Source organism: Ascaphus truei, chromosome 4 (assembly GCF_040206685.1).
Source record: "Ascaphus truei isolate aAscTru1 chromosome 4, aAscTru1.hap1, whole genome shotgun sequence".
Taxonomy (NCBI): Eukaryota; Metazoa; Chordata; class Amphibia; order Anura; family Ascaphidae; genus Ascaphus; species Ascaphus truei.
This window is the reverse complement of record NC_134486.1, coordinates 98,325,396-98,351,151: the sequence shown is the minus strand read 5'-3', so window position 1 is coordinate 98,351,151 and position 25,756 is coordinate 98,325,396. Positions and strand designations below refer to the sequence as shown.

At 40.0% G+C, this 25,756-nt stretch overlaps 1 protein-coding gene across 8 annotated transcripts in view; it reads right to left on the bottom strand.

The window, feature by feature from the left end:
* Positions 1-25,756, bottom strand: part of RALGAPA2 (Ral GTPase activating protein catalytic subunit alpha 2) — a 315,640-nt gene that overhangs the window by 12,018 nt on the left and 277,866 nt on the right. For 4 of the 8 annotated variants that reach the window (XM_075596237.1, XM_075596241.1, XM_075596243.1 and 1 more), the window contains one exon: positions 14,248-14,369. The exons of 1 other annotated variant lie outside the window; for it this stretch is intronic. In XM_075596237.1, coding sequence (XP_075452352.1) covers positions 14,248-14,369 — 122 coding nt within the window. Of the gene's footprint in view, positions 1-3,493; positions 3,538-8,578; positions 8,670-12,966; positions 13,185-14,247; positions 14,370-25,756 lie in introns of those variants that run through there. 3 more of the 8 variants (XM_075596240.1, XM_075596238.1, XM_075596239.1) reach the window with 3 other exon arrangements.

The following is a 25,756-nucleotide window of genomic DNA, read 5'->3' as shown; positions in this document are numbered from 1 at the left end:
AATACAACATATCAGAGAGGAGGTTAAGCTAAAGGGGAGGGGGCGGGGGGAGAACTTGTGAATAATATAAATCATCAATTCACAATATTTAAAGAAAAAACTGCTCTGTGAAAAAATGCAGATGCTTCTTAGTCTGGGGTTAGGAATGGAAATTTTTTTCCCTTTTTTTTTTGTTCCCTGAGGGTCTGGAGATAGGGGCCTGGAAGAGGGGAGGGGGGAGGGAGAGGCTTTTTGTATCATATGTTCCTCCAGCTAAACAGAATGGCAGATGGTCAAATTAATACAAATTCAACCAATTGGGCAGGCTCACGCAGTATTCATGCAAGCTATTCAACAACACGGCTCCTGTGCATATACAAAGCTGTGCCGTCCAAACAGGCAAGATTGTGTAAAGACAGGCCACACCTAGGAGCTTGGAAGCACTCACAACATTCCATCAGCTCTAAAGTTTGTGCATTCCATCAGTCAAAACTTTATTTTGGCAAATCCTTAACTATGCAATCAACCTTGAAGCGCCTTCTGAACCATCATGATTGATAGGGAGACGGCAGCTGCAGAACGAGCAAGTAATACCCACAGAAGATAAAGGCTTTCATACAAATATTATAATTCCACTTGCAAGCTGTCTGGCACGAAGTCTAATTACTTGGCCTTTTTCTTGTAATGAAAGTTTGAAGATCTGTTTCTGTGCCGCTCTGTAAACCAATTAACCCCTGCATCCCTGAGTGTGTGTACTATGGCTGCCACTGGCAATGAGGGAATAAACGTTATTTGCTCGTATATTGGAGTAACAAATATATATATATATATGTGACCAACTCATGCATTTTAGGGTTGTATAATAAAAACATCCCCAAATTGTTAGGACAGGCAATGCTGAAAATATATTACCAGTATCAGCAAGTTTACAAGTTTTATATCAAACTCAACAGTATCCCTGATATCTGTAGTGATAACCTTATCTTCCTCCATTGATTCAGAATAATGATTGGCTGTTTAGCTTAATGAGGCATTTCTCATCCCATCTTGCACACAAGTTTGCTTCTAGCACTTTTTTTGTACAAAAACTCTCAAACAATATGTGCCTTGCGAAAACTAGCTTTAACAGTAGGTCGGACAAAAAACTTAATTACATTTTGCCATTGAATCATATATATATATATATATATATATATATTTTAAATGTAGCAATCTCCATAGATGCGGATTTATTTACAAAGCTGATACATTTTATTTTTTTAAAATCATTAAGAGAAAAAACCCCATAGGGGAACCCCCCCCAACCCCCCCCACCCCTTAATTCAAATAAACGTAAGCATTTATTTGATAAGCCGCATGATAGAATAGAGCATTGGCCCATTCTTTACATTGTATGTTTAATATGTGGTACAGTTTTAGAGAATATTGATATCTCTTTTTTTTTTTTTTTTTTTTATACATGGATGCCAAACAGAACAGATTCCAGAGATCATTGCAATTGCATCAATATTAATTGAGAGCAAAAGCAGAATTGAAGAAAGGGAGCCTGGTGACAGTGGATTTAGAAATTAACTCCAGTGCACATCATGCTGGTAAACCATCTTTGATGAGCCCGCCCCATCAATATTGCGTTCTGCAATGCACAAATATTGAACCGAGCAAATGGTACTGCTGCTTTCCCACAATGCACCTGCAATGTGAAAGAGTGGTTTACCAAGCAAGCAATCATTAGAAAGAAGAATGGTGGGTGAAATCAACTTTAAAAGAAAAATAACATGCACCAGTGACTTCTAAAATGTGCCCTGAATAGATGTAATATATTTGTGATGGATGCCTTGCAGAGCAGTCTTAATGTACGTGCATATTTTAGCGGACCAGGTTCTGGTCTAAAGAAGTTGTGTCCTGTGCCAGGAGGGCCCAGGAACACATTGTGCAGCATTGCGCTGCTGCAGGTATCTGTGGGACTTAAGCAGCAGAAACAGTAATTGTACTTGCATTGCAATGATGGGGGTTAAAAGTGCAATTCCATGTGCTTCGTTTAAAAACAATTTGTTCTGTACAAATTCAATTTGCCTTCCCTCTTCCCTCATCACATACTTCACTCTGAAATCCTCCAGTAGTAGTTTTGTTTTGGAAAAATACTGACAATGTGATTTGTTTTCTCTTTTAACTGTGCCCTGTTGCTGCTGCAGTCTCTCCTCCGTTAGGTATAAATCTCCATGTAACGCCTAACAAAAGCAAATATTACCCATTCAGTGTTGTTGGTTGTGTTCGCCATGAATTCCCCGCCTGGGCCTACATTTGCCGTTATTAGACAGTAGTCTTGAATAATGGAACAATGTTAAAAGTGGCAGGGAAATGGCAACATGGCGGTCCTTTCCCCAATTTTGACATGTCACTGCTGGGGTGGGCAACTCCAGTCCTCAAGGGCTGTGACAGCCACCTGTGCTGAAGCAGGGACATCCTTAAACCCTGACGTGTTGGTCGCCCTTGAGGCCAACAGTTGCCCACCCCCTGTGTTACCGGCATCATGCAAGTGGAACTTCACGTTCAAAGAGGTAATTTAGAGTGTACCAATGGTGTTAAAACATTGGTTCTGAATGCTTGGCCTCAGACCACCCCGTCCTCTGCTTCCCCATTATATACAAGTATGCTGTCAGTATCGCAGTTCTATTGAGGAATTGTAAATTGCCCAGACAAACAAGCAGAGCCAACGAGCTAGCAAAGGTCACACCTGGCGTGTGGCCGGCCTGCTCCCTGCTCTCTAGACTGCACCCTCCAATCTCTAGGTTCATGGCACGCCAGTGTTTTCCCTTCTTTTGTCTGCCTTTCCTCTCCCAGCTGTTCCATTCAGAAGCCCAATCTGCCCTCCCCGAAAAAAAAAAAAAAAAGAAAGGTACTTATTAAGTTTGGCAAACTCAAAGGGCCAGCTCTGCACAGCACGTGCCGATTCTTATCTGCGCTATCTCCAGATCCTATTCTATGCTTCTTAAGCTTACAGAAAGAGAGCGAGACGGCAGAAATAAAAAAATAAAAAAAAGTTAATGGATTCAACTCCCATTGGCTCCCCTGCAGCAATTCAAACAAAAGTGCAAAGCAACAAAGACATTTTGCCGGATGGCAGGTGCTGGTGTCAGATTCCGCCCCAAGCAAACAGAAGCAGAAGAAAAGAAAAAGAATGCGCTTTTCCGTTGAAGCTCAGACATGCAGGGGCAGGGGGAAATACGAATAGTATAGCAGTATTGTTAGTGCCACTACACAGTCAGGTGTTAATTCCCTGTAACACTTGTTTCAGAGAAGCTTCCATGAGGTTTTTTTTTTTTTTTTTTTTTTTTTTTTTTTTTTTGCTCTAATAGAAAAGGTTTTCTTCTTTTTATTCTTTCTCCCCCCCCCCTTTGGGTTCTTACAAGCGACAGCATAAAGGCTTGTTAGTAAAAAAAAAAAAAAAAAAAAAAAAGCCGCAGTGAAACAAGCTGGGGTATAACCGGTGCAGCCTCTTAGAAGTGAGTCTTACCTTTCTCATTACTGTAAAGAGGCTTTTACATACTGTATTCTAATCTAAAAAGGGAGAGAACAAAACACAACATCCAGTGAGTAAGCAGCACATCTGCGCCTCTGCTGTAAATGCATGTACATGTATGACAAAGAGAAACTGCACCTTTTCCCATTTGTTGTGCAATACAAGAATGAATAATTCCGTACCCCGTTTAAACGAAGGCGCTCTTGTGCATCACCACCACTTCAATGCTACAGAGACTTGCAACACACTGCAAAGTGATGGGCAGAAATGTAAGCAGCTGTAGTGGGCCCTAGTACCGTGAAGGTTAAATGGTCTATTGTAGTCTTACAGCCACATTGCTATGCACATACACACACAGGTTTACACACAGGTATATGGAGCCTAAATGCTGTATTATAGTTTTACAGCCACATTGCTATGCACATACACACATAGGTTTACACACAGGTATATGGAGCCTAAACATTGCTATGCACATACACACATAGGTTTACACACAGGTATATGGAGCCTAAACATTGCTATGCACGCACGCACACGGCACTTTTCACATGCAAAATCTGTAATTTAATTAGGAAATGAGCTTGAGGAAAAAAAAGGACAGTACGATTCATGTTTCCAATCTGTGTGGCAGCAATTTATAGAGGTGCGGTATATAAAGCTTTGTCACATTGCGACCCGTACACATTTCTGAGTGTTGTTCCCACAAGAAGATTCCCTGTAAACGCTGAACTCCTTCATTATAATGTAAGTCGTTCTTCAGGGATGTACAAGATTACTTGGAAAGGGCCCGTGGAAAAACAAAATGTGATTTCATAGGGACAAAAAAACAAAAAAACTGGGGGAATAAATAAATAAATAAATCACATAATTGCATTTTCTACAAAACAAATACAGTATATTCTCTCACAGCCTGAGCAAAAATCAAATGCCGCAGCTGATGACGCTTACAAAACGTCTTCACAGCCAAGCAGCGAGAACATGCCTTATTGATAATGTCTTTGTGAATTGAATATATTACCCTTCAATAAGTTGTAAGAGGATCCCGGCTGCTAAACTTCTACAATAAAGTATATGTACACAGCTTCCGAAAAGGAGCATTTTAATATCTCAACAAGATGGCTTCTGGTGTGTATAGTTTTATTTGCTCAGCATAATGAGAAAAAAAAAAAAAAAGAGAACGTGATGGCTCCTCTCAGGCCAAAAGGATTATTACAACAGTGCACCTCCTAGAATTTAAGGCTATAATCCCCCACAATTACAAGCAAATCAATGGCGCTCGCCAAGATAATGTACCAGCCTAAGATGCTGCTGGAATTATTTCTTTAGTGCCGATTCTTCTATTCATGTTCTTTTCACAAAGAGTCACAAAAGCGGCCAACTCCGCACATAACTTCAAAATATACACTCGAGTGGGAATTTGGGGCTCCGGGCTAAAAATAAGACATTGTGTGGCATAAGGCATCTATAATGGTGCAATACCACACAGCAATATATTCCAGAAAAGTACTCCATTATATAACAACTGTGCTATTCATTTGACTTAACACTTAAGATACATTTAATCATATGTAAGACTGAAAGCCTGGTCGTCTGAAGCAGGGGTGCGAAAAGTGGGGGGTACGCCCCTCTGGGTGGGGCGCATGATTATTGTGGGGGGGGCCGTACTTCTACCTTATCTCCGGCAACGCGGCGTCAAATGAAGCCACGGAGGTCACGTGACGTCAGATGACCCCGCACGTCATTTGACGCTGGATATTAGTTAAGAGCGCTCCCCTGGTCTGAAGCACGGTCACATACTGCTTTGTTAGGGTTTAAGTTACAATGCTCGATCATGACCGGCAAAGAATGCAGCATTACATTTGTCCAAGTTACCAGTCTGCAAAGAATAGATAAATGGGTGCATTGAACAGCAGCAGAGCTATGAAAAATATTTTAATGCTTTTAATTTATTTACTTAAAAAAAAAAAGTGGCTGCGTTTTGGACCAGTTTTACAGCTGTGATTAAATATTCACATAACTTGAAAGGTAAAAAGTTTGTTCTGTTAAGTACTTTTTGGAAAAAAGGATAATGATGTGGCTTCCATTCAGTACTAAAAACCCCTCTCTTACAGTGCAATATATCCTTTGCAATAGTGAATCAATCCTCAATCTCCTATCTCTTCTACTGCATTCAACAGAAGTGAAAATGTAAAGAATGAGTGAGCACACAACACAAAACACACATCACAATAAGAACACAGCGCCTGCTGCTCAAATGGCGAACGTCCCAGTTGACGCCAAAGACAATATGTATAGAATGGAGAGAACTGGGACTATTATTAAGTACAAATCACATTTTATTCATAAAAAGACTGATGTTTCGGTCCGACATGGCCCTTCATTCGAGGATGTCGGACCGAAACATGGTTCTTTTTGTAACTAAAATGTGATTTATACTTGGCATGGACCCAGTTCTCTCCATGCTATACATATCAAAAGAAGACACATGGCAGAATAAACAATCCACATCTCAGGCGTGAAAGAGGGCTAAATAAAACATCACATTCAAATACACATCCACCACCTTTTCCCCCCTTGGGTATATTTATATTAAAAAGCATAAGGAACCAATAAACATAACACAGAAGTATATGGTAAATGTGGTGTATCTACATGGGTAAGAAATGACTGGGGCTCAGCATATCTGTAGTGTGTTTCTAATCAAATACAGAAGGGACCCGATTCCTCAGTGCAAAGATCACAAATTCCTTGATATAGTGAAGAGTTTTCTCTAGACATAGTAGCTTCCTGTATGAGGGGGATCACTCCTCCCTTAGATGATAAGAGCTGATCTGAAAGGCTTGGAGATCAGTGGTGAGCAAGAAAAAGGGAATGTTTGGGGTAGACAAAAAGAAAAAAGGTGAGGGGTGGGAGGGGAACAGATGTAGGCACAGAAGGAGAGAAGATATCTAGAGGGGAGAGGACACAATGAGTCAGAAAAGAATGGGGACAGGGATTGAAAGGCGGAACAATAGGGAAGAAGGGTAACTGACACTGAACACAAGCTCCACTGGGACAAGGGGAGCAGGAGTCATATTCCTGACGGTTGGATAGATGTTAGGTTAAATCGTGTTACTGGGAAATACTCATAATGCATGGTTTACCTACACTATGGAAATAACGTTGGCATTTTCACTATGCATTGAAAATACCCAGCATTAAACTAGTCTAGAAAGACAGTGAATGGTCTTGTGCTTTAAACCACGGTTACATTCCTGAAGCCTTCATTTCTTCAATAATAAAATGTAGATTTTGCGCTCTTTGGGGTAGTCTACTGTGCCCATGCTTTTCTATGTCAGTGGTGCTCAATTCCAGCCCTCAAGACCCCCCCCCCCCAACAGGTCAGGTTTTAAGGAGATTCCAGCTGTAGCACAGCTGGCTCAATCAGTGGATCAGTCTTCGACTGCACCACCAGTGCTGAAGCAGGGATCTCTTTAAAACCTGACCTGTTGTGGTGGAGGGTCTTGAGGATATGTAACCCAATGAGTGCATCTTCAAATGCTGTGTACACATTCATAATTGGTGCTACAAGTTTTTTTTTTGGTGTCGCCAGTCTCTCCCTAAACAAACAGCAATGAAGCAATCGCTCAATCATAAAACATGACTTCTCAAAGAAACAAATCATTGCAAAAGCCACAATTTTCATTTCTCTTTAAAATCAAGAAATAGCATAAAATATATTTTAAAAAACACCATCGGTATTTAATTTAGTTTGTTACAGACTAACTTTCCCAGCACTAAATGACAAAAACAAACCCCTGGGTTACGGAAACGTTTGAAATACATAATCAATACAACGAGAACTGATCACGATTCAAAAATAAATGCATGAACAGGATGGAAGTGAAAGAATGATATATAATTAATCTCCAGCATCCCGCTTTCCCCAGCCTCCCACCCTGCCCTCAGCTCCAGACGCTAGCCCACCCTCAAGCTATGACAGCTGTTAAGCAGCTCCCTTCTCCGCCCAGGACAGCACTGAAGATACAGAACTGCTGTTCTCTAAACGGTTAAGTGGGGGATCTTCATGCATAAGGCGGCTCAATTACACTTCTATAGGGGTATGCCTATTTTCAACATGTGACTCTGAAAGGAAATACCAATTAACCATTTCAATTGGAGTTGCAATAAAATGAAATCGCTGTGTGACCTGTAAGTGGGAATACACATTTGAATAGTGGAAGAGGGAACAAAACCCATTCAATTATATTGGAGATGCAATCTACCACGAATGTGTTCACGATCACATACTGTAACTGGTTAACCCTTTCATTTTATTTTTTTTTACATTTGCATACCATAAGATGTTGGATAATGCATGATGCACCCCAACTTTCAGGACCCTTCTAGACCTATTTAAATGAATCATATCTTCAATCAAATGCATCATCTTCATCAAACGTTTGGCAAACCATTTTACACCCCATCAACTTTGTAATGTTACTAGTTGGACTGATCGATGAGAGTATACATTCTTCAAAACAAGCGACAAAACCATTTGATTTTATAAATCTTATCTTCAGATCACTTAAGTGCATATTGTAGAACATTTTACCTAGTCAAAAGTGTGAACCCCCAAGTGCTGAGCCATTTAACCAAATCTGGTGCTTTCTGAACACCCAAAAGTTGTTCTCTTATCATGCACATGTTGATATGCACAAACACGCAGCAAAAAAATTACGGCGTTTCTCTAAGGATCGGGGGCGTAGACATTCTGCCATATTTAATGTAACCTACAGAAAACGCTGGTTTATTATAGCATGTTTTCTCAGGGTAACTCATTGGGATACTTACACGTGTCAAAGTGTGCTGCATTAGAAAATATTTAATGGGTTTACATGAAAATATATTTTTTAACACTTAGAAATGTCATGTGAATGGACATGCCTTTACTACAGCTGTTCTAAGACTGGGTTCCTCAAAGGTTTTTTTTGTTATTGGGACCGCCCTTCTGTACTCCGTTTGCAAAGAAAAAGGACCATCATTTGGGCCCCCAAATAAACCCAGCAACAGAATGGAATATATTAATCTTTCTACCTGTTTTGTCCCATCTGTCGCTTTGCCCCCAGTGCTCATGTTCCTCCAGTCACTGAGCCCTCCTTGGAATTCTTATGTTGCTGTATTTGACCTTTAAATACATCAAATTAAAGATGGCAATAGCCTGGTGAACAAACTCCCGCCAGATATGCTACACATTTCTGCCCCACCCTCAGCCCCTGGGACACATCTACTTACAGCGCTGTGCTTACTGTGTGCGCTCAAAAACCTTTTTTTTAAAATTGTTCTTTAAATGAAAGGAGCCTTGGGAGACTCTTGATACTACTATGCATTGCAGTGTATTTATTGACATTGGGGAGAAGAGGAATGTGAACTGCTGCTTTCACATTACTTATTTAAACTTTTGATTAATTAACTAATTGCTAAAAACGGCATGAATAAATACTCTAAGCCGCTGTAGGATGAAACAGATAAATTCTGTATCCATTCCATGAACCTTCTGTCATCAGATCTCTAGGACTAGCACAAGCTGCTCTCCTTGGGATCTAGTAACTATGAGGAGATGAACGATGAAACAATTAACCCCCTCAATGCCGGAGGGTGTCTGCATCTCACCCTATAAGGGATTATGCTGGGTCAACTCTCCCTCCCAGTACTTCTGCCTCAAGTAACAGGTAAAGACTGACACTGTTTACATCCATTTGTATAAAGCGAATCATTACGCTTCATTTTGCACATCATTAGCATGCAGAATGACCTCATAGTGAACAGATGCACTTGGATACAGCAGTGATTAGATCAGTCCGCTCAGCAGTCGAGTCCCCATGCAATTAACCCTTTGAAAGTGTTATCTGATTGCAATGGAAGGCTTCCTCTTATATAAATATTTATTTATACTACCACTAATGATGATAAAAAGCAGTGCAGGGAAATGTGTTATTTTGCAATAGTAAGTACAGCATAAAACAATGTCTAACCAGCTGTATTGGTTAATTACAATGAATTGATTTGTTAAAAGAAAAACAAAAAAAACCAGGAAGCTCAATTCAAATAAAAGTACAGCTACTACTTGAGATGTCAGCCTCTATATCAGGGGTGAGCAACTCCAGTCCTCAAGGCCCACCAAAAGGTCAGCTTTTCAGGATATTCCTGCTTCAGCACAGGTGGCTCAATCAGTGACTCAGCCAATGACTGCACCACCTGTGCTGAAGCTGGGATATCCGTAAAACCTGTTCTGGTGGTGCCCCTTGAAGACTGGAGTCGCTCACCCCTGTCCTATACCATACCCCTTCTTTCCAAACTAAATTTCTCTGCTGGTTTGGTCAGTTACCAAAGAACAAAGTAGACTAAACTTGGGAGGACAGGACACTGGAAAGGCATTTATATGCAGCATTGTGAGCGTAACAGAAATGGCTATAAGTATGCTTTTGTGGCCTATCTGTAAAAACACAAAATACATCATGTTGCAGCTATTTCATTTCATAAAGCAAAGCCTGATTCTAGTTAAAGGTGTGATACAAGCAGGTTAGTGTGGCATACACCATCACACTAAATTACTGCTCAGTCTCTATTCTCTGCATTCAGACCATGACATTTCTGAAAAAAAAACAAAACATTTTGAGGTCTTGAAAGGCCAGGGATAATAACTCTAACGGAAAAACTATCAGATTGACTCTCTAAAAGGCATTAATACAGCCTGCAAAACAACTCCCAAGGTTGCTGCAGGCCAATGCACTCAGCAAGATCCGCTGCCATGTTTCTTATACCGTACAGAACAGATGCTGATTAATGGCGTTCTGTAATCACTTCTTCAAAAGAATCCAGTGGATTATTAAAGTTTAGGATCAATTTTGAGTGTGTTCCTAATTGTTTTTTGAAGAAATCGAACATTTTTGCAGTTGTAAAAGCACATCTGAAAGAATGACACCCTCTAAATGTCCTGCCTGGTACATGCTCCGCTGCTAGATATAGCAAAATGGGTTGCACATTTTTATAAATATTTATTAAGACAGGTGGGTGTGTACAAAGGCCCCAGAACAATAAGCAGAGACAAAAGTACATCTAAACCACCAATAAATATATTTCTATACCGCATCAGCCCACGTCAATCTATTTTTTCTTATATCCATCTATAGATATAGAGCTATAACATTTGCATATATATATATATATACACACACACACACACACACACACACACACATATAAATATATATATACACACACACACACACACACACACACACACACACACACACACACACAAAAATGTTTATTGATATGACGTAAATTTTTTTAAATATCTAGAACAAAGCAGATCTCAGATCCTCATATCAAATAATTTTCTTTGGTAGCCTCTTTCTGGGCTGGTACAAATTTGGCAGTGTGTATGTAAAATGTGTTTGCACCTGTCCCACTTCTCTTAAATGTGAAAAAATGAAAAGAGAAGGGAAAAAAAAAAAATGAAAAGCCCCAAGTTAGGCGCCTTTTCTAATGTTGCTTAGTATTCCAGTTCAACAAAGATAAATAGAGGCCATCCCTATGTTTCTTGACGCCTCTCCAGGAAGCAGGGCATGATTATGTAAATAGCACCGGTTTCCTTTACTTCTGCCAGCTTGCTTATCTCCAAAGCCTTCTGCCTGCTGCTACTGGCGACCAATACAAGTGTATGCACACAGCTCTTATCTCAGAACAAAGCTATGAAAAAGCACAAGGATTGAAGCCAGCAATGTTGGACAGTGACGCATGGCTGATTTTCCTGTGCGATTTAACTGAATTTAATTTCTTTTCTTCGGAGCTACAGTTTTGATCAGAGATATTTATTAACCACGCCAAATTAAAGAGATAAAAAAGCAGAAACCATATTAATTAAATAATAGTGAAAAACATTTATCTAGGACACACACAGTACATACATTATGTGATACAGTTTTATAAATACGGTAAGCATGCCATTAAAACCCAGTTGCTGAAAATGCATAAAATCAACAAAAGAAAAATCCTGATGTTTGAGTGAGCAGGATGAGTTGCAATTCTCAAAACAACACAATCTTCTCTTGTCCCTTGATGACCTTGTCAGGTGAACCACTTATGGCTCTACTTCACTCTATAGTCTAAATAGACCAAGTGCCAGTATGGGTTTGCACACCAGATCCAGGGTTAATATTCAAGTGAAAGGGAGATAATGCCCAACTGGGTGCACTAACCTGTACTGACACTTGATGAATCTGAAACTATAACTCATAACAAGACCTCAGGTCAGTGGGGAATATAAACTATTTATTGAACGGCTCTTGACGCACGCACACATTTTCATACACAGACAAGACTGAACGGATTGAGATCCTATACTGTACATACTGTAGCACACATAAAAGACCGGCAGCAGAAAAAGCAATTCTTCTGAATAACCTAGCACATAAAGTAGAAGAATTCTAGATAAACAGACTTCAATCATTGAGAAGTGTTGTGGAGGTTCTTGTAATTGAGGTAATCAACTTGTTTGGATAACATCAATACTGTATATAGTTTTGGTAAAACACAGGAGAGAAAAAATGATATGTGCAGACATGCATTGGGAATGTACTACAATCAAACTTGATTTTTTGTTGTTGCATCAATTTTAGTGCCAACATAGTACAAACCTACATAAAATATGTATTGTATGCATAAGACGCATAATTATTTGTTTGAAACAAATTTTGACTCGATACGCTTGTTGAATAGCTGATCGACAATTTTAAATGAAAACAGAATTGTGTATTTTTTATTTTATTTATAACGAGTGTTAGTCAATATAAATTATTAGTGTAATATTTATAATAACCATGCTGTGAATATACACTTTGTTAACCTATATAATGAAACATCGATGGTGCATCAAATAGATTTGTGGTTCATGCCCAGCAACTTAATTCTGCGCTGGCAATATAAATAGACTTTTTAGGACTTTTATGCCATGTTGAACTTGGTGGACGATTTTGAGTACCTAATATTAACATCTGTATGCTTAGTGCAGTCCATTTCTGTGCACCAAAAATAAATACGAATTTTTGCTGCGGATGGCGCAGATTGAGAAATGTCAGATTAGTATATAGGCGAACACAAGCGCCATTTAAAACGAGACCAATTTGGAGTTAAAGTGGCTTGCGATGCTTAGTACATCTGCCCCACAGTATTTTGCATGATTCATTTTCGTTGGCGTCATTGGAAATTAAAAGGAAAGGTATGAAGGCTCAGCGTGAGGGAACATTTTCAGCTGCCTTGACCACAATGTTATTATGCTTGATGTTGATATAAAAAGGTTTGACTACAAGTCATCAAGTAATGGAAAGCGGATGTTTGTCTTTCTTTAAAAGGAACACAAACTGGCTGTCTGACTGGAGCAGCAATTGCACTCGTCTTATGACGTCCTAAAGAAACATTACCCGAGCATTTTTGCTTCATTAATCCACGACCTTGGTGTCCCGGCAGCATAATCCCCATTTAGCATTAGAAGTAACGGCTTCTGCTGTGAGATGCACTGCCCCGCTCACTACCCCATGAGAAAGACACACCTCTGAACGAGCGGAGCGCGTTACTGAGGAGGGGATGTTCATTAACCTTGCTAGGTTTGGAGGTTAACAGGAGAGCCCAAAGAGAGTACCTGTGGTTAACAGTTCCAGTGCAAAAAATGAAAAAGAAAACACTAATTACAATGAATGTCATCACTCCTTTTGATATTCATTAGTTCATTCAGGAGGCCGAATGCACTCTTTACAAGTATAGATATAGGATAAATTATATGTTGTCTAAATTTAGTATAGGTTGAACTTGATGGACGTACGCCTTTTTTCAACCTCATGTAACTACTTTGTAGGCAGTTATCTGGGAGAAACTGATGTACATGTGTCACAGGGGTAGTTTTTGGTAGATAAGCCACAAATACTACTGAAAGAGAGGAAAGAAACAGGTCAACACAATAACATAATTTAAGGGTCGTGGCTGCAGCATTAAACACCTCTTGCCTAAAAAAAAAAAAAAAAAAAAAAAAAAGGGGGGGGGGGGAGTTGTTTAAATATGGTTTTTCAGACAGGCTGCTAAATGCTGCAGCTTTAAAAACTCCAGTTCCACCTACTCTGCCACTTGAGCAAATAGCATTATAAGAAGCTGAGTTACGCAAGGCGGCAGCTGTCCCACATGGTATGGACTCCCCCAAGCAGTCGTTAGGGCCAGAGGTAGCAAGAAGCTTGTAGCATTAAATTCCGTTTTCAGGGGCTTTCATCTCAAAACTCTATTTACATAATGGTGCTGTCATTCACATGACACACGTAGAATTGAAGGAAAAGTTTCTTTATTGAATATACATATATTCCCAGTTTGGACCGAAACGCATAGGATGTATATGTATATTCAATAAAGAAACATTTTCTTCAATTCTATGAGTGCCCACTGCCTTCTTACAATTGAATCTATTCATCATACGTGATCTACCACAGGATCAGACCCTGTATACCAATGCTACACTTGTTCCAGGACACCAAGCAGTAGTGGGAGTGCAAGCTTGAAAACTATTTCCCCCCCCCAAGTCAGTCATATGACCACATATAAAGAAATGACCTCAGCTTAATCTATATATGTGGAGTACATGAGGCTGTGCAGTAGAAGAAAAGGTCAGCACTCATCATGTGGTTTTGGTGGTGCAAATAAAGAACACAGTGAATACTCACCCAATCCACTGAGTGTGTAGCTGGGCGATGGGGAGAAGACTTGAGCTGCAAAGTCCTCAAATGTCATCACTTCCCTGTGATTCTGGATTATTGCTTCAAGATAAAGAGCCCTTTCCTCGTAACTGTACAGGTCTCGTTAAGGATAAATCACATTGCAGTGAGATAAGCAGGCACAATGCATTTGTACAAATCAATATATAGCTATGTTAGGCCAAGATGAAAATGCTTTTTTGAGTATTAGAACATATCTCTTACAAAAAAAAAAAAAAAAAGCAAGAAGGAAACATAATGAAAATAAAATTAATCTTAGGGCCATTAAAGTCTACGGTGATTTGTGGCCAAGAAAACATCCCAGACAGCCGCTTTCGCGCGCGTGCGTGTATATGTATATATATGTGTGTGTATATATGTGTGTGTGTATATATATGTATATGTGTGTGTGTGTGTGTGTTTGTGTGGGCACTATATAAATTTATATTTACATACATACACACTCTTACATCACTAACATTCAGGGACTATTTAACACCTCAAGTCATAAATTGCATACTACACGGGGGTGGGGGGTTGTTAGGTTTCAGTCACAGATAACATTCCAAGAGACACTGTTAGCTTCATTCATTGTAACACCGCCGGAAGAAGAGATCAGTGTACAGTATCTCGAAAGCTCGCACAAATAAAAGCATTGCGTTCACCACAGAACGTTATCGTCTATTCGTTTTTGATTATTAATCTCGGCTAACACGGTGTACACACACACACACACACACACACACACACACACACACACACACACACACACACACACACACAAAGCATTATACTGAAATGCGTTGCAGGGCTCCCAGGAAGGGAAAGGGTTAAATAAACTCCACATCAGATGTTTCCCTCAGCTTCACATAACTGCAAAACCAACATTTCTATGAGCGATAAAGGCAGCTGTGTTTAAATGTAACAGCATTTCAATGGAAGCAACAAAAGTGTTAGTAAACAACACACATCATGCTTATTATATAAGAATAAATAAATAATAATAAAAAAAGCATTGGTGGTAGACAATGTACCTCCAAAGTGCAACTGCTTTCTAACTCCAGCCATAGAATACCTAGCTACTGTACTTGGATGTGCAGATACATACACAATGACGGTCTTCAAGCAATAGATCTTCAAAGTGGTCAATACTATTGCCCTGTTGCTTATGTAGAGGGCATATGATGTATGATAAACATACAAAAGAAAAGAAAGGCTACAAGTTAATACAGTGTGATGGTGCAATGAATGAACCACTTCCTTTCGTATTTACATGCTTACGCCATAACTTTTCCTTCTTATTAAAGGGTTTTATTTAGATGGGAGAAGACACAGCATAAACTTATTGAAAATGGGGTCCAAGTAACTTTGCTCTCCTATCTGACAGGTTTCTGCTCTGTTGACGCATACAGGCATACCCCGGTTTAAGGACACTCACTTTAAGTATACTCGCGAGTAAGGACATATCGCCCAATAGGCAAACGGCAGCTCACGCATGCGCCTGTCAGCACGTCCTGAACGGCAATACCGGCTCCCTACCTGTACCGAAGCTGTGCGCAAGCGGGGAGACTATAGAGCCTGTTACAAATGGGTTATTTACATCAGTTATGCACGTATAGGACGATTGCAGTACAGTACATGCATCAATAAGTGGGAAAAAGGTAGTGCTTCACTTTAAGTACATTTTCGCTTTAGATACATGCTCCGGTCCCATTGCGTACGTTAATGCGGGGTATGCCTGTAGTTGTCCCACTATCTTTATTGACACTTCAATCAACAGAATACTATACATGCCAAATAACAATAAATCCTGTAAGCTAGTGATTCATTAGAATATCAGTTCACTGGACTCTAGTCACCTATTCCAGGGGTGCTCAACTCCTGTCCTCAAGCCCCCCCCCTTTTCCCCCCCCAACAGGTCAGGTTTTCAGGATATCCTAGCTTCAGCACAGGAGGCTCAATCAGAGGCTCAGTCAAAGACCGAACCCCTGACTGAGATCCCTATGCTGAAGCAGGGACTGATTGAGCCACCTGTACTGCAGCTGGGATATCTGGAAAACCTGACCTGTTGGGGAGGCGGACTTGAGCACCCCTGACCTACTCCACCATTAAAGAATAATGGTGGGTTGCACATTGAGAACACAAATTAGCTACAGAGGAGGCTAATGGGAGAGATCTCGGTTATGATTATGAAATGTTTCATGTAAAGGTGACCCGTGTAAAATGTGATGAATTGCCTGCTTTCAATGAGAAGTGACATAATGCAGCTCAAGATGGAGCAGCCATGCTTTTATACATACAGTAGGTAATGAAAATCCACGGATCTATCCCATTTGCACCTGTGGGGCACAGCAAAAAGGAAAGTTTTGAAATAAAATAAATAAAAATGCCAGATGCAGTTAATAAAATGCCCTTATCATTTCAGGTAACAAATATGGAGTAAAGCGCATGTGCTGCTGCTTGGGCCATTATTGGCTGAACTCCTCACGACTTCTAGTTAATGAATAAGCTGCCAAACTTCCTAGGAAAGGAGACACGCCTGGACCCTATTCTAAAGGGACCGACTGATGCCATTCACAGCTCATTACAAGCATGCCTATTCTGTGCAGCGCTTGGCTGTTGCCAGGGCTCCGCATTGCACACTGCCACAGCAAGCCTCTGGTCCTGTTAACAGCAGGATGCAAGGCCTGAGTGGCCGTCTGGCGGGCAGGCACTCTGACATTAAGCTGGCACGTGCTGGCGCAGCAGGAGCAGACTAAGGCGTGACAAATTACTGAAAGAGCTGAGCTAAACTTATGTCAGACAGCCACCTGAGCCTTAAGACCTCTGCGGGCTTGCCATCTACTCTCAATTCATTGGTCACTCTTTTATTCTGCAGCCTGCTTGAGGGTCCAGTTTAAACAAGACTGATTCATCATCAAGGCTTTTAATGCTCTGCCTAATAATACCCTGCTGTTTAATGAATGGAGGTGCCTGTCTAACACACAAAAACACTGCAATAAACAACCAATAATAAAATAAAAATTAACAGCTTTTAATTTTTTTTTTTATTGTACAAGTAATTTCTCAAATTCCTGGGGGCTTTGTAAGCAGCATCAGAAAGTGTATTTAAAAAAAAAAAAAACTACCGGTTACTTCAACTTGATAAGATTGGGGATTACCAAGGGGATGTTGATACGTGTTTGTAGGGGTCTTTATTTTACATAGATGCATAGATACATTAAATGTTGAATAAGCGTGTGAGTTCTTTCATACAATATGTTGGGTAAATGTGTTCGAGGAAGTGGTGCTTTAAAGAGAGGTGTCCGTGGTGCTGAAAATAAACATGCATTGGATTGCAGTACTGGAAGTACTGAAAAGGATGTTATTTCACTACCATGAACCAAAAATAGTGAAAATGACACTCCTCTATTGGGGCACTGGGAATATTTTGTGCAGAAGACATGAATAATTGAAAATAAATACATAATACATAATATACCTTCAGGCATGTATCTAAATGTACTTGAAAACGCACAAAATATTTCTCTTTAAACATTCATTTGCTCTTCCCACATATGAAATGATTTCATGCATTGCCAACTTGAGTCAAGTATTTTTTTTGCACAAACAAAATAAATAAAAAATAAAAATGATCGATTCTTTTAATTTTTTTAAATGAGAAAAAGAGAGAAAAAATATTTCTTTAAAATTGCAGCCGACTTTAATTTACCTTGGCAACATAGCTTCTTTGGAGAGAAGCGTTTAAACATGAGTGGTTAACGTAAAGGCACGGTTCAAAATATCCATATTGCACATGTTCCACAAATTACAAAAGGAGGAAAGCACAAATGTTTTTCTATAAGTGGTTTAAGCTAAATATTGTTCCCATTTCCCTCAGCATCTGTCACTCAAAGATTTAATCTCTTTTAAAATGCCTAGACAGCGTCATTTATCAATAGAGGTTAGCAGAGCAGAGTGGCTGAAATGGGGTTATTTGAAGAACTTTTGTGCAGCTGCCTTAGCTAGTCAAAGGTATTCATTCAACTGTGTGTAATCAAAGGAATTCTAAGATACCCGTTTTCTGTCTCAGCAACAATAACCTGAATTAAAATGTTTCTTCACAAAAGGACTTCAAAAGGATTAAAAGCTCCATCCTATTTATTTTGTCTTCATTATTCCCCCTCCCCAATTTTTGCAGTGGAGCATACAACATTAAAATTCTTATTTCACCTCACCATTAACCTGCTTTTATTAAATATGATTTACATGTGAAAATTGAACATTCTACAATACATCAGAACAAAATGTTGATAAAGGAAGAAGAGGGCTAAAGAAAAAGCATTTATCGCAACATGCAAATTTATTCTAATACACACCTGTTAGATGCTGAGAAAACAAAACAAAAAAAAATAAAAGAATCAAATGATTTTGTCTTATTGGAAGCAAAATAATTGTTAGGCAGCACGACCGGCATCTAATAAAGCTGTGATCCAATTATTCAAAGGACTGCTTTTGAAAAAGAAACGAAGATTAAAAAGAACCTGAAGCTACAAAGTTTTAAACAGGTTGCTTTAAAAATAAGTATTTCGGCTTCTACGCATACAAAACCGTAATGTAAAGATACTCCAGTTAGGGATCTGAATTCAATCTCGGCTACAAATATATTACCATGGCAACCGCCAGTGCAGGATCCGGATCAATGGGAACCATCTTTAAAAAACCCCACCACTTACACTGTCCAGAAAGCTCTCCCAGGCAAACACAATGAAAGAATAATAAAAAAAAAAAAACACCTGTATGCTTTTATGAAAAATATGAAGATATAGGTCCAAAAACAGTCACTAGTGATAATGAAACCAGCGGGAATTAACCAGTCACTTTACATTCATTTGAAAAGGCAAATGAAGTCCAAAATACATTGCCGTCTGTCAAAAGTGTGTCTGCTCAAAATAAGTTTACGCTATACAGCCACCCAAAGTTGTTATTAAACAAGCACATGGTAAATTAAAGTTGACATACACACCAAGTTACCATAATGCTCAAATGATATGGAGACATTATAAAATATTGTCAATAATAAGAAATGTTGGGCACACCGCTAGTGTGCAATGAGGGAATGCACAATTTTGGTGTCACCAACACAAGGTAGTTTTGCCAAGTTTATTGATGATGTAATTCCCTGTTAGCTATACATTGAAAGATAAATAAATTGAGACAAAAGGTGGCACTGAGTGCTCATTTGCATGTCATTTCCCAGAATCCCTTGCTGCAGTGGAAGCGCTGTATGCTGGGTGACAATGGGGAAAGACAGGGTTGCAGACCTGTCTAAGACATGCAAATGAACATACAGTAATATTTACAGTTGCTATATATATATATATATATATATATATATATATCTTAATACAGCAGAATACATTCAGTCAGAACCATGTTTTGCACTAGTAAGCACAGAGTGAACACGTAATGCTTGTATACCTTGCGACGTGTAAATGGATTGAGGTGATATCCGATCAACCAGAATACAATATGGTCAAATGAATATGAAAACAGTAATCTATAAAAGTCATGTGACCATAACGAGAGGCAAGTAAAAAAAATAAAAAGTCGCACATATTGACTAAAAAGCAATTCATTGGTAATTATTTACAGATGAACAAATAAAGGGACTAAATATCTCGAACGCTCAAAAACTGTCATCATAAAGAATGATGGAGTTGGGGCCATAATTACTATGCAGTTTGCCATTAAATACCTTCTGGCATAGGTGCAACTGCAGCCAATTTGTTGGTGGAGTGGGGGGACGACGACGACGACCCCCAGTTGTTTAATATCAGACAACAGATAAACCTATAGCTGGCAGTCAAGGAAATGCAATTTTATTCAATCATCAGGGCTGATTTAATATACTCCAATGTGGCCAATTGTGCTTTGATAAGTCAAAAACGTCCATTGACTTGAAAGGCAGTTTTTTTGAACCGATCACAATGCAATTGCCAGTACAGAGTTCATAGGATCTGCTTCGTAGAGAGATCATTTGTATTTCTTAACTAATGCAAGTCCTTATTTAGTAGCATTCATAACATTGAGAATGGGGTGGAAAACCCGTACAAGTAGGCGTTACTTGAATGTCTGTTAATGACTACCATTATTGCTTGCATCCAGTAATATATTGCCATTTAGTGAACCCCATCATGCCTACATAGATAAAACAGGTAAGACCTCTCCAAATAAACACAACATTTATTAGATTAAAAGGAATAGAGGCTGAAGCCCTCAAGCACGAAGGACCATATTTACTAAGTGGTGCTAAGTCCAAAAGTCCCTTACAGAAAGTGAATAAAATGATTGCAGTTCTCTCTTATTTTCTTGCAGGTAAACATAGCCTTGTTGTACTAAAATAGCAGCTTTTACTCTGCTATTTGAACACAATATTACCCCCAAAAAACAATCCCTCAAATATTTTTTTCAAATACAAGATATCGGAACACATTAATATTTAAAGCAGAATTACCACCATCTCTATTTTCTTTAACTTTTTTTTTGTTTAGAATAAGAACCAAGGAGTCCTATGTTATGTTTATCTCAAACCCCAACAGCTGAAAATTGTGCCATTTGAGTTAGGATAAAGCCTAACACTTAATAGCACGTTCCATGTTAGTTACCAGACATATATCTTTGGTAGGGGCTAGTTCAGTTGAGTGAATCCAAATGCAAGGTTACCTTATGACACAATCCCAAGGTGGCTGCTTTTTACCAGTAGGGAGTCAGATGAACATACAAATAAAATATACTTTTAAATCTCAAATGCCCACTTTAAAACTCACCCAACACCTCTCAACTCTATTCTCACCACTTCATCTTATTATAGCCCACACCCTTTCACTCCTAATCTATAGCAGCCCCAAAAACCCAATTTCATCAGCAGTATCTAAAACCTCCATACACCCAATCACAATCCCATTCCCACAACCTTCAACAGGGTGAATCCGGCGCATCCAAAAAATGTCAAATCCATATAATATCATGAGAAAGTTAATAAATAGGACCTCCTTAAATGTTGATTGTAGTATCAATTCAATGTATGCAGGGGAGACTAGTGCCTAGTGTAGCCTATGGCAATCACACAAAAAGCCAGATTGGCACAAACAAAATCTCCCCAGAATTATAGATAACCATCCAATAAGTAGTATATAAAGGATATGACAAAAACTTGAGAAACTCACTTTGTAGATCATGTATCAAGGTGATAAAGGGCTTTATGCCTGAAATGCGTAGGTGCGTTTTTTTTTTACTATGCTGGGGTCTGTCATGATCCAATAAAGTATTGATTTTTTTTACATGTGAGCCCCCACTGTATCTCTTCATTTAAATATCCTGCAGTGCTCTGCCATCCTCTTCCATTGTTCCCACAATCTTCAAGCCTAACTTATATTTTTCAGGAGGGTAACCTAAGAAAGCAGCATATAAACAGTTGGCGGTAGCAAGAGCAGTGGCGTGCAAACTGGGGGGCGTGACATTTTCTTGGGGGGGAGCACAGCGCTTACAGAGGCCCCACGCTCTTGCCCAAAGCATTTAAATAAAATGTCGGGGGAGCGCTCGAGGCCTCTAAGTTTCCTTATCTTGTCTCCGGCGGCTTCTGGTGACGTGTCGCCATGGGTCACATGATGTCAGAAAACGCAGAAGACAAGGTAGGAGGGATGGAGGGTGGGGGAGTGTGAGCAGGGGGGGAGAGCAGATAGGGAGCCGCAGACCAAAAAGTTTGCGCACCCCTAAGCTAGAGCAAGAGAGAGTCTGCAAGTGGGTAGCCTGCCTGCCTATCAGTACTGTCAGCACGAGCACTACATAATTTCATTACTGGGATAAATGTAATGGACTACTTTGAATGGAGAGAGGGAGAGCAGTACTGGCAATTTAGCACTCGGGAGAGTCAAGTATATTCCTGGCTGACACACGTGGTCTTCCTCCTACAGAGGTGTGCATACCGTACGTTGCTGCACCAAGTTGAAACAGACTTGTTAGCTGCTGACCAATAAGAACTGGTATGCAAGAAAGCCATCAAATCTCATTGGACAGAAGCAGGAGGGAAATGCAGTACCCTCGCAACCCTGTTCCCCACTACTCTGCCACACCCTGTGGCCCAGCATCCAGCAGAGAAAATTAAAGGAACTGCTCAAGGCTGCAGTAATAGAAGGAAGAAACAGCAGAGCAGGAACGGTGGTCCATTAAAAGTCGGGGGTGGTAAGGGGGTTACATGGAGTCTGGCCCATTGACCAAGGCTGAAGGTGTCTTATGGCAGAAGACTGCTCAGTAAACATAGGCCTCAATCTGTAGTTTATTTTTGGGCATTTTCAATATGGCTCATTTTGAAATAGCTTCATTTAGTTTTGGCAGCAGAGGAAGAAACACTATTCTTAATGGTGTATTCAAGTTTTGCACCAATAATTTTTCCATAGAAATAGTGGGATTGTTTGTTGATATTAGGATTTTGTTTCCAGCCCAAAATGACACAATCTTGCGCTTTACAGCTACAATAGCAGACACCAGCTCATGTAATGTAATCGAAATGCCCAGCAAGGTCGCAGCCAGACTCCATAAGCTCGATGTTTAGCTGCAATGGGGAACATTGGAGCTTTAAGAATAATGAATCCCTTCACTGCCGTCTGTCAACGAGGCGGTTATAAGTACAGGGTGCATTTATGTGTCCCTCAAGCACTCAAGAATCATGATTATAACAATAGACTATAAAAAGGTATTGGGGCTATATGTCAAGATGATGTGCATGATGCAAAAATAATTAATTGGGAGCATTGAAACAGGTAGGTTGTATCTTGGGTGTTCTAAGGACACAAAACATGAAAGCTGTTCAAGGTTTCCTCCTCTAGCATCCAAATCAAAAAATACATGTGGTACATTTCAGATTACGAAATCTGGTCACTTTAATGGAGCTAAAAAGGGGACACAATGAAAACGAATAAAGGAGGAAATTAATACATACTATTTTATACAATGCATTGCTTCACATGTTCAGTCGACATGCAGTTCAGTAAGCAAATGATGCAAAAACAGTCAGTATTTAAGAAACGCCCCGTGATTCACTAACAAAGTGGTGTACAGTATGTAAATTATCCCATGCTGCACCCCATAGTGGAAATTCATTTAAAAGTAGATGGGGGAATTCACAACTTTAGAGTCAGCATACAAACTCAACCCATCCAGGTGAATCTTGAAGGATTTGACGGCCTGCAGAGGGGAATTAAAATGCCTACCTTTCTTTGGCAGCAGACAGAGTGATAGCTTGGACCAGATAATGTTTTTCCGAGAAGGTTACCAAGACTGACTATGCTGGCCAAATCGGCTCAGACATGGGCAGCCTCTGCATAGGATCCATATGATTGCGCACTAAACCAGGTAGCTTGACCTCAAACCCAACAGTGATAGCTTAAGATTTCCATGAAGATTACTGATCACTTTACGATGGTGAAAAAGAGGTAAAACCCCCAAACTATGTTAGTGTTCAAAAGGTACCTTGGTGAGTCTAATCTACCCACTGTCTGGGGACGAGCTTCAATGCTTAAACTCACCAAATCACGCCAGAGGTGATACACAAGGTGATACAGGCAAGGCAGGTTCTCAAACATTTATTACAAGAAATCTGCCCATCTCCTTACACCCCACCACCTGTCGAATATGTTCAATTCCATACTAGATGGGGCACAATTTTCTAGCAACATGCTGCAAGCCCACATCTGTTTTATTCCTAGAGCAGGCAAGGAGCCCACAAGCTGTTTAAGCTACAGGTCTATATCTTTCATCAATGCTGATCTCACATTTTCCCCAAAAAAGTTTGGAAATCGATTTAACAAGGTTCTGCCAAAGCTTGTTCACACAACCAAGTCAGCTTCATCGCTGGCAGATAGGCTGCGGATAACACTAAAACGTGTGATCGGCCTTATAATCCACGAAAAACAGACCAACACCCCAGCACTCCTGCTCTCCCTAGACACCAAAAAGGCTTGACAGACTAAACTGGGAATATATGATATTGTGCCGTGCAGGTACAGCATTGGACGCATTCCCTGTTCAGGGCGACACTAGACAGGGATGCCCTTTTCCCCTCCGTTCTGTTTGCTTTATCCCTGGAACCACTATCCTCTTCCATCTGCTCCAATCCCAATATCAAAGGGATCTCAGTAAAGGACAAACAGTATGACATCTCACTTTTCATTGATGATGCTCTTAACAATAACTAGACCATACACCTCCTAACCAAATTTATCCAGGAACTCTGATCCTTCAGCAGACTTTCGGGATACAAATAAGTAACAAATCAGAAGCCTTGAATTCTCCTCTTTTCCAGGCGGCAATTCAATTAATTGCCATAAATATTGCCTTCAAATGGGTCAAGGATGGTCTAAAATTCTGAGGCACATTCCTAACAAATGAATGACAGGTTATACCAATCCCATTTCCTGGTCTTATTCAAGACCCTTAAGGCAGACATTGAGAGATGGTCTAAATTCAATATCTTGTGGATTGGTTGAATTACCGCAGTAAAGATGTACCTTCTCCTGAGAATCCTCTACATCTTCCAGACGCAGACCATACTGGTGTCTCTTGGCGCTATACAGGATATCGGTAAGCTACTACGCAAGCTAAGACCAGTCTGAAATGGGACGCGGTCTTGCCTCTCCTATTGGAACTGAAAAATCAGAGATTTAACTTTCCAGCTAGGAATTCCTCCATGACTCCCATATTCTACCCCACAACAGTTTCTGGCTGACCTTACCAACTGCCCTGGGCACAGAATCGATTTAATTCCCGACTCTGATTCTGCGCTTGACTATTTCCAATCCGAGTTCTTAAAACTCTGTGATACCCATGATCCACTACGCAGAATAAGGGTACGGGGTGCCCACCTTCCATGGGTTACACCTGACCTTATAGCACTCTAACAGTTCAGGGATGCCTTGTGGAAAAGCCACAAAGTAACTGGCACTACCAAGGATCTCAATCACTACAGATGCCTGCGGCACATGTGCACAAGGCAAACAAGGCATGCAAAAGCACAATATTACTCTGACAATCTCCTCCAGAATACATCAAACCCAGCTAACTTCTGGAAGGTTATCAACAACATATTCCAGCCTTCTAACCATCAACAGCCAAGTAATGGCTAAGGGGAATATTACTCTGACAAACCCCACCGACATTGCAAATGCATTCAATGATTACTTTGTGGGGTGTGCTACTAATTTATTAGCGAAACGTAACCCAAACCACAAACCTGAATCTCATCCTGGGAGTACCCATATATCCCCACCCCCTCCCAACACTGCCCACAAATTTCAATTTGGCCCAGTATCCCAAGAGGAGATTACACAAGCGCTCCTCAAATTAAAACTAAGCAGCCAATGTGGACCTGACTTACTACAATCTAGGTTCCTAAGACTTGGTGCCCCAGCAATTGCCAAACCAATTGCTTCCATAGTCAACT